Genomic DNA, 9,887 nt, shown 5'->3' with positions numbered 1-9,887 from the left:
ACTCTCGTGATGTGAGATTTTGGGCGAGTCTCTTCCCCTCCCTGAGCTTTGGAGTTCCCATTTATAAAATGATGATTGTCTGTGGGTAGGGTCCTGTCAACTCTGCACTCAGGACATCTCACAGGCAGGACTGAACAGTCATGGAAGCACGAGAGCAGGGAGAATTTCTCTTCTCTAATGATGAGGAAGTTCTTCTAAGGGGCTAACCCACATCTTTCCCACTTCAACCGTGTAAAGCAAAAATGATGTTCCACCTGGCCTATAAAGAGTTTTTAAAATATTGGAGAGAGCCACTCACCTGACTTAGCTGTGCAGAAAGATGGAGGGGGAAACCGGGTTCTCCTGTGGTTAGCCCTGCTCTCCCAGTTACGCTCCGAATGGAGCCTGGGCTGTGAAATAAGGCACAGGCCTGGAGAAGGAGGGCTGGGGGAGGGCTGCAGGAATTCTTGGGCAGTGAGACTGAGGAGCGTGCCAAGGAACCTTTCACCAAGTGGCTCTACTGTCCTCTGGGGCCTATTTACTCACTCCAACTCCTAGTGTTTCCATCACGGATGTTCTCTCCCACTCCCTAGCTGCTGGTGAAGAAGGTAGTGGTCCTCACCACACAGGGTGCTTTCCATAAGTCCAAGGAGAAGGGAGGGACAGACCCCTGAGCCCTGGATACTGAATGAGATTTGATAATGTGGCCTTGAGCAAGTCTCTTTTCTCCACACTGACCTCTAATAGGTCCAACAGGAGGGTGGACTTGGATGAAATCTCCAGGTCCGACATTCTGGGACTCTAAGTTCTAAAGACCAGGATAGAATTATTATTACTAAGAATGTTCCAGTGGGTAAACATTGCTGACCTCTCCCCAACCCCCACCCCATCACTCCCACTGAGCTGGGAATGTAGATCGATGTTATTCCTCAGCTTCCCAGCTTCAAACGCCTTCTAACAGTGGACATCGCCAGTGCAGGTCCTGGGCCTCTGCTTCCAGGGCCCATCACCCCGAAAGGTGCTAGCACCACTGGAGTGAACCGCTCCCCTTAGCAGACCAGGGCGAGGCCGCGGGAGCGGCAGACGTGCCTTCACACTCTTCCACGTGCCGAGCTTTCTTCCCCACACGCAATCTCCTTTGCTCATGTCGGGTGAAGACGCTGTGACCCAGGGAGGCGGAGCCAGTGTGCCGAGGTCACTGATTGAAGTGGTTGTAGGAGGAAGGCAGGGCGCGGGGTGAGTGGCTCAGCCAGCATATTGGCCCTCAGGCAGGGAGATTCGGGGTCTACACTGACCACCCTTGTGTTCTGGACCCTAGACATCCCCCCATGCCTGGACTCTGAGCTGACTGAATTCCCTCTGCGTATGAGGGACTGGCTCAAGAATGTCCTGGTCACTCTGTACGAAAGGGATGAAGACAACAACCTTCTGACCGAGAAGCAGAAGCTGCGAGTAAGTAGCCTTTTGCCAGCCTGTCCCAGGAAGCCTGGCTGGCCCTGAGCTGGATGGCTGGCTCCTGGCCATGGGCTGGTGGACATCCACAGTCCCAGTCCTAGAACTAGGCCACCAAGCATAAGCTTACATCCCTGCTCTGCCAAGTGCCTTTATCCTGGGCACTAGGACACAGACTTCTCACTGCCTTTGAAGGCTCGTAGTGCACATTCTCATCTTAAAGGCTCTGAGAAGTTCTGTAATGAGGAGACGTGCTCACTTTGCTTAGCCCAGTGTTAACAAGAGATGCAATAACCCTATTCTTTTTTCCTTCTGAGTCTATGGACCTTAAACTTAAATAGACATATTAAGCACTTGGAGCGCTAATAAAGTACAGCTTCCTGGGCCTCACCCCAGGCCGACTGAATCGATGTCTCTGTGAAGGCCCAGGAAGCTGCATTTTAACACACTCCTCAGGTCATTTTGATGTGGCAACTCTATAGTGAACTGTCTGAGATCACTCCAGGCTTTTACTTTCGTGGATGAGATGCTGGTACCCATCTGTGCCACTTCTTTTCCCTCATTTTGAACCTTGAGGTTGGCTGATCTCTGCCTGCTCTGGCCTCCTGTCTGGCTGGACAGTTTCCCTAGACCGTTTGTCACACAGGTCTCTGTTCCAACAGGTGAAGAAGATCCACGAGAATGAGAAGCGCCTGGAGGCTGGAGACCACCCTGTGGAGCTGCTGGCCCGGGACTTCGAGAAGAACTACAACATGTACATCTTCCCCGTGCACTGGCAGTTTGGCCAGCTGGACCAGCACCCCATTGACGGGTAAGACCCCAGGCCCTCAGGATCAGAGAGGGCTGCTCTGGCTTTGCCCTGGAGTGCAGTCGCGGGGCAGAGCTGATAGGTGCGCTACTGATGGCCAGAAACCTCTCAGCAGCCTCTGATGCTCCCCCTGGAGCCCAGTTGGCCTAGAGGCCGGGGTGGGAAAGAACAGGCATCCGGAGAAAGGATGCAGAACTGGGAGGAAGAAAACCGTTAGACACTGGGTATCTATTAGGTGAGGGAGAGTGAGTTGCAAAGGAGTGCCAGACTCCCAAGGGGGTGCTGCAGGCCAAGGGTGGGGCGGCCTATATGCTAATAGTCCTTCAGCCTCAACAGGGCAGACTTGACCTAAGAGTTCTTAAAAGTTCACAGAGCCAGTCCCATCTCCGTAGGGTAGGGTCCTGTCAACTCTGCACTCAGGACATCTCACAGGCAGGACTGAACAGTCATGGAAGCACGAGAGCAGGGAGAATTTCTCTTCTCTAATGATGAGGAAGTTCTTCTAAGGGGCTAACCCACATCTTTCCCACTTCAACCGTGTAAAGCAAAAATGATGTTCCACCTGGCCTATAAAGAGTTTTTAAAATATTGGAGAGAGCCACTCACCTGACTTAGCTGTGCAGAAAGATGGAGGGGGAAACCGGGTTCTCCTGTGGTTAGCCCTACTCTCCCAGTTACGCTCCGAATGGCGCCTGGGCTGTGAAATAAGGCACAGGCCTGGAGAAGGAGGGCTGGGGGAGGGCTGCAGGAATTCTTGGGCAGTGAGACTGAGGAGCGTGCCAAGGAACCTTTCACCAAGTGGCTCTACTGTCCTCTGGGGCCTATTTACTCACTCCAACTCCTAGTGTTTCCATCACAGATGTTCTCTCCCACTCCCCAGCTGCTGGTGAAGAAGGTAGTGGTCCTCACCACACAGGGTGCTTTCCATAAGTCCAAGGATAAGGGAGGGACAGACCCCTGAGCCCCGGATACTGAATGAGATTTGATAATGTGGCCTTGAGCAAGTCCCTTTTCTCCACACTGACCTCTAATAGGTCCAACAGGAGGGTGGACTTGGATGAAATCTCCAGGTCCGACATTCTGGGACTCTAAGTTCTAAAGACCAGGATAGAATTATTATTACTAAGAATGTTCCAGTGGGTAAACATTGCTGACCTCCCCCCAACCCCCACCCCATCACTCCCACTGAGCTGGGAATGTAGATCGATGTTATTCCTCAGCTTCCCAGCTTCAAACGCCTTCTAACAGTGGACATCGCCAGTGCAGGTCCTGGGCCTCTGCTTCCAGGGCCCATCACCCAGAAAGGTGCTAGCACCACTGGAGTGAACCGCTTTCCTTAGCAGACCAGGGCGAGGCCGCGGGAGCAGCAGACGTGCCTTCACACTCTTCCACGTGCCGAGCTTTCTTCCCCACACGCAATCTCCTTTGCTCATGTCGGGTGAAGACGCTGTGACCCAGGGAGGCGGAGCCAGTGTGCCGAGGTCACTGATTGAAGTGGTTGTAGGAGGAAGGCAGGGCGCGGGGTGAGTGGCTCAGCCAGCATATTGGCCCTCAGGCAGGGAGATTCGGGGTCTACACTGACCACCCTTGTGTTCTGGACCCTAGACATCCCCCCATGCCTGGACTCTGAGCTGACTGAATTCCCTCTGCGTATGAGGGACTGGCTCAAGAATGTCCTGGTCACTCTGTACGAAAGGGATGAAGACAACAACCTTCTGACCGAGAAGCAGAAGCTGCGAGTAAGTAGCCTTTTGCCAGCCTGTCCCAGGAAGCCTGGCTGGCCCTGAGCTGGATGGCTGGCTCCTGGCCATGGGCTGGTGGACATCCACAGTCCCAGTCCTAGAACTAGGCCACCAAGCATAAGCTTACATCCCTGCTCTGCCAAGTGCCTTTATCCTGGGCACTAGGACACAGACTTCTCACTGCCTTTGAAGGCTCGTAGTGCACATTCTCATCTTAAAGGCTCTGAGAAGTTCTGTAATGAGGAGACGTGCTCACTTTGCTTAGCCCAGTGTTAACAAGAGATGCAATAACCCTATTCTTTTTTCCTTCTGAGTCTATGGACCTTAAACTTAAATAGACATATTAAGCACTTGGAGCGCTAATAAAGTACAGCTTCCTGGGCCTCACCCCAGGCCGACTGAATCGATGTCTCTGTGAAGGCCCAGGAAGCTGCATTTTAACACACTCCTCAGGTCATTTTGATGTGGCAACTCTATAGTGAACTGTCTGAGATCACTCCAGGCTTTTACTTTCGTGGATGAGATGCTGGTACCCATCTGTGCCACTTCTTTTCCCTCATTTTGAACCTTGGGGTTGGCTGATCTCTGCCTGCTCTGGCCTCCTGTCTGGCTGGACAGTTTCCCTAGACCGTTTGTCACACAGGTCTCTGTTCCAACAGGTGAAGAAGATCCACGAGAATGAGAAGCGCCTGGAGGCTGGAGACCACCCTGTGGAGCTGCTGGCCCGGGACTTCGAGAAGAACTACAACATGTACATCTTCCCCGTGCACTGGCAGTTTGGCCAGCTGGACCAGCACCCCATTGACGGGTAAGACCCCAGGCCCTCAGGATCAGAGAGGGCTGCTCTGGCTTTGCCCTGGAGTGCAGTCGCGGGGCAGAGCTGATAGGTGCGCTACTGATGGCCAGAAACCTCTCAGCAGCCTCTGATGCTCCCAGCCCTGGAGCCCACAGTTGGCCTAGAGGCCGGGGTGGGAAAGAACAGGCATCCGGAGAAAGAATGCAGAACTGGGAGGAAGAAAACCGTTAGACACTGGGTATCTATTAGGTGAGGGAGAGTGAGCTGCAAAGGAGTGCCAGACTCCCAAGGGGGTGCTGCAGGCCAAGGGTGGGGCGGCCTATATGCTAATAGTCCTTCAGCCTCAACAGGGCAGACTTGACCTAAGAGTTCTTAAAAGTTCACAGAGCCAGTCCCATCTCCGTAGTAAGCCCTTGGTTTGATTGCTCTCGCCTCTTGTCCGAATGAGTTACGAAGAGCTGTGCCACTGCATTGCAGAATAGACGGGCAGTGGGTCAGTGAACAGACACTTACTGAGTGTCTATAATGTACTCAGCACTATTCTAGGTAGGGGACTTAACAGCAATCAGAACCGACAGTCCTTGCTTCCAGCAACTCACACTGTGAGGGATGATCTGCGAAGTCTCACAGTCGAAGGAGAAAGTTAAAAAGGCTTACGAAAGCTGCGGTGGTGGCTTGGCCATCTGTGGCTGAGCAGAGGCTGTCACCCTCACCACAGCCTTCTCTATGTCCTGGAGGAGCACGGCACTCTGTTCACATGCCTGGGGAGCTCATTGTGCCCAGGGACGTTCCTCTCCAGGAGGCTCGCCCCTCGCTCTGGCCTCAGCCTGTGAGCCTGGAGTCTAGCCACCCTGTCGGGGATCCTAGGTGGCTGGGGTCTCCTGAGCTCTGGGAAACTCCCTGCTGCTTCTCTCCCAGGCTCTTTTCAGGGCTGAGATCCAACTGCGTCACTCACTAGGGGAGGAGAGGGGGGTGTGGGGAGGGAGTCGGAAGGACATCTGGAGCTCAGGCCGAGCAGCTGAACCCCCCCACAAGGAAGGGGCCCCGAGGGAGGCTTCCAGGTGGAGCTGCAAGGACTGTGCATCTGGCAGGATTCCGGCCTGGGCCGGGGGATCCGTCCTCCCCCTCTTCTTGTCCCAGAGCTTCATGGTGACCTTGCCTATGTCCCTACCCTTCCCTGGGCCTCAGTTTTCCCACCAGTATACGATGAAAAGGAAGGGGGCGGCTTGGGTGGGGCATGGAGGGTCTGGGGATTGAAGAGAAAATTGGAGTAACGTGCAGCCCCTTGGGGAAGTGTTTTGAGGACAACTCGTTGAGGGCTCTGGGGAACAAGAAAAAACATCATACATGTGCTCTGGACTCAGGGCCATCTGGAATAGGAATGGAGGACAGTGGGAGAGGAGCGAGGCCTCCCTCTCACACATCACATGATGTACCAGAAAAACTAAAGCTCTGTGAAAAAGGTTAGCGCTCCCTTTGACCTTCCCTTCCAATCCCAGTCCTTCCCTATGCTCCTTCCCAGAAGTCAGCACTGTCATCATTTTACTGTGTTTCTTTTAGACTCTTTTCTCTGCATTTGCATCTCTATAAATGTGTGTCTATAGGAAACGTACATTGCTGTTTCGCACCGGATTTTGATCTACCAATAGGAGAGGTGCTGAATATTTTCATTTGAAGTTTCTGTGCCCCCCAACACTCAACCAATTAGCAACCAATAAATGCACCAAGAGACTTTTGTCATGAGCCCAGGGGACCTCAGAACTGGAAAGGCCCTTAGACATTATGGTCAACTCCTCCCCTTTTCGTGAATGGGACAACTGAGGCTCAGTGTGGAGCAGTGCTGTGCTCTAAGTCCCACAGCAGGTCAGTGGCTTTCCCATGCCTCAGACCCTTCCCACTACCCTGCAGGTACCTGTCCCACACCGAGCTGGCCCCACTGCGTGCACCCCTCATCCCCATGGAGCACTGCACCACTCGCTTTTTCGAGACCTGTGACCTGGACAACGACAAGTACATCGCTCTGGATGAGTGGGCCGGCTGCTTCGGCATCAAGGAGCGTGAGTGTCTGAGCCGTGGGGCTGCTGTCTTCTTCCTTCCTCCTCATCCGTGTATCCGTCCTCTCTGCCCGTCTTTGTTCTCTGTGCCTAGTGAACTCCCGTCTGCTCTGCCTGTCTGGGTGGGCCTTGCTCTCTCACGTGACTTCTTGATTCTTCTCTATCGGTCTGTCCTTTCTCTTTCCCTTCCTCAAGCATTAGCACTCACTCTGTGCCTAGCACTATTTTGGGAACTGGGAGGCACCTAGAGAGGAAACAGGAAGTACAACTTGGCATGTGTGTAAGTGTATAAGTGACAGAGACAGGGAGACCAAAGTTCCCAGTCACTGACTTCCTGGGTGACCTTGGACTGGTCACCTGGCCCCCGGCCCTGAGGATGGGTGCGATCAACTGACTCCTGGGAAAGAATGTCTTCATCCACATGCTCTCTTTTCTTGTTTACAGAGGATATCGACAAGGATCTCGTGATCTAAATCCACGCCTTCCCGCACTACCGGATTCTCTCTTTGACCTTTCCCTTCCCATTTCCCCCAATGTTTAAAATGTTTGGATGGTTTGTTGTTCTGCCTGGGGACAAGGTGCTAATATAGATTTAAATGAAGACATTAACGGTGCTAAACGTGGAAATTGTAACCCAAGTCATGACATTCTTTGCTGTAACTCTGCTATCAAGGCCTCTTGCTCAGCGACTAACGAGTCATCTCGCTCACCTACTAACAGCCCCGTTTTCCTCTGGCCATTTGAAGCGCTGCCCGTTGTCTTAGTGGCAAATGGGTGGGAATTCTGATCTGCTCACATCTGCCTTCAACACATCGCATCTTCGGATTTCCTATTTCTCTGTTTGAAACTAATACTCACCAAATCGGACTTTTATGTTAATTTTTATTTCAGGGTATTGGCTGCCAGGGGGTATTCCCCACATGGCCTGAAGGTGGGCAAAGGAAAGTAAGAGACATGTGATGTACAAGGATGTTTCTGGGACTAGAGGACCCGTGGTAGGAGAAATTCCTGGAAAACCCACCAACCAGAACCGCAGATAACCAGTCTTGTTTCTCTGGGGCTTTAAATGAGAGTAAGAACCTGAGGCTGTGTTTCGAAAATATATATAAGCTCTTACTTAAACCAGCTCCTCACCATTTCTCCCCTCATTTTCTAGTGCCATTTCTTTGCACATTAGGCTGTTTGCTCAAACTTTTGGGAGCTGTGGACCATCAATTTTCTGGAATCCAACACGCCTCTGGGGGGTTGATCACCACATCTCACAAGGCTTTCGCCCTTCTGTTTTGGGGAGATTCAGGACTGGGGAGGCTGTTTCGACCAGGAAGACCAAAATCAAGAGTGAGGCAGGTGTAGAAAGGTGTAAAATAGAAAAAATGGAGTTGGTGACTTGGTTTTGTTTTTTTTTTTTTATTTTTTGTATTCTCCACACTTGGATGGCTGTCACGGGGAGGGGGGTCTTGCCCTCAGTTTCTAGCATGTTCCTTCTTTTCTCCCCTCCCCACTCTTTTCCTTCTATTAATCAAGAGAAACTTCAAAGTCAATGGGATGGTCAGATCTCACAGGCTGAGAACGTTCACCTCCAAGCATTTCATGAAAAAGCTGCTTCTTATTAATCATGCAAACTCTCACCACGATGTGAAGAGTTTGACAAATCTTTCAAAAATAAAAAGTAATGACATAGAAACTGCCTTCCTGAGTGATTTTGCATGTGTCTTAGTGACCTCATTACCCTGACACGCAGACATGGGACATATGTGTCTGTATATAACTGCACAAATGCAAACCTTTGCATTATTATGCTTTTGTGCACACACGTGCTCACACAGAGGCTTATTTATACATAGGCAATGTATGGTTCTTATAAGCACAAATTTGGCTTACTTTTAATTTTATGACCTGTGGGCTGACCCTTTTTATTACTGTACTTCATTAGCAGAAGCACCAAGCTAAGCAAGTATCTCTTTTCACTAACCATTCATTTATCCATCCGTCCATCCATCCACAAATGTTTATGATGTACCTACTATGTACCGGGTCCCATGCCAGGTGCTAGAGACACAACTGTAGCAAAGCAGATAAAGCATTTGTTCTTCTGGAACTTACGGTCTAGTGAGGAATAAACAATTGCACAGCTAAATATAAATTATAAGCTGTGGTAGGTGCAATGAAGGAGGAATGTAAGAAACCACGATTGTGTGTAACAGGGGGACACAGCATTATCCTAGAGTCATAATGTCCCATTTGGTAGCCACCACCCATTTGCGAATACTTAGATTTAAATTTAAATTAATTAAAATTAAAAATTCGGTTCCTCAGGAGACACTAGACGCTTCAAGTGCCCGAGAGTCACATGTGGCTACTGATGACCCTGTCGAACGGGGCAGACTGGAGTGCTTTCATCATTGCAGAAAGTTCTATTGGATGGGGCTGTTCTAGGGCCTCTGGGAAGCGTCCTTGAGGAAATTTGAGCTGAGTCACAAAAAAAGAGAAGAAATAAAGTGTATGGGTGGAGGGGATGGGGAAGAGAAGAGGGAGGGAAAAGCATTCCAGGCAGAGGGAACAGAATGTGCAAAGGTCTTGAGATAGATGGGGAGAACGAGGAGCCCTAAGCCAGTGTGGCTGGTGCACAAAATGAGGGGCAGGTCACAGTGGATGAAGCTGGAGGGGTGGGCAGACCTTGTAGGCCATGGTAAGGAGTTTAAATTTCACTTTTTGTGTAATGGGAAGACATTGGAGTGTTTTAAACCAGATAGAGAGAGAGAATAAGGGATGGAGGTGGAAGATTGGATCTGCTTTAAAAAGAACACTAGAACACTCTGGCCGTGGAAAGAAGATGGCATCGTAAGTCCACAGAACTTTTCAAAAGCTCATGCATGTTCATCATGTTCGTGGGATATTTCAGGCTGGTGTTCCAAGACTCCCCTTAGAGACAGAAAAACAGTCCCCAAAAGTGTGCTCCATTACAATGGGCCACAGAGCAGAGTCTTCACGTGCCAACCCCAGAGTTGTTTTTTTCCCTCTTATTTGAAATTATTTTCAAATTACTAAAATAATAC

At 50.8% G+C, this 9,887-nt stretch overlaps 1 protein-coding gene across 2 annotated transcripts in view; it reads left to right on the top strand.

The window, feature by feature from the left end:
- Positions 1–8,518, top strand: part of SPARC (secreted protein acidic and cysteine rich) — a 25,388-nt gene extending 16,870 nt beyond the window's left edge. For both annotated transcript variants that reach the window (XM_011371240.2, XM_011371239.2), the window contains exons 7-10: positions 1,298–1,431; positions 2,094–2,242; positions 6,686–6,834; positions 7,276–8,518. In XM_011371240.2, coding sequence (XP_011369542.1) covers positions 1,298–1,431; positions 2,094–2,242; positions 6,686–6,834; positions 7,276–7,304 — 461 coding nt within the window. In that variant the 3' untranslated portion in view covers positions 7,305–8,518. The remainder of the gene's footprint in view (positions 1–1,297; positions 1,432–2,093; positions 2,243–6,685; positions 6,835–7,275) is intronic.
- Positions 8,519–9,887: the final 1,369 nt, after the last annotated feature.

Source organism: Pteropus vampyrus, unplaced genomic scaffold (genome assembly GCF_000151845.1).
Source record: "Pteropus vampyrus isolate Shadow unplaced genomic scaffold, Pvam_2.0 Scaffold185, whole genome shotgun sequence".
Taxonomy (NCBI): domain Eukaryota; kingdom Metazoa; phylum Chordata; class Mammalia; order Chiroptera; family Pteropodidae; genus Pteropus; species Pteropus vampyrus.
Note: the sequence above shows the minus strand (reverse complement) of the source record. Positions and strands in the feature narration are given on the sequence as shown.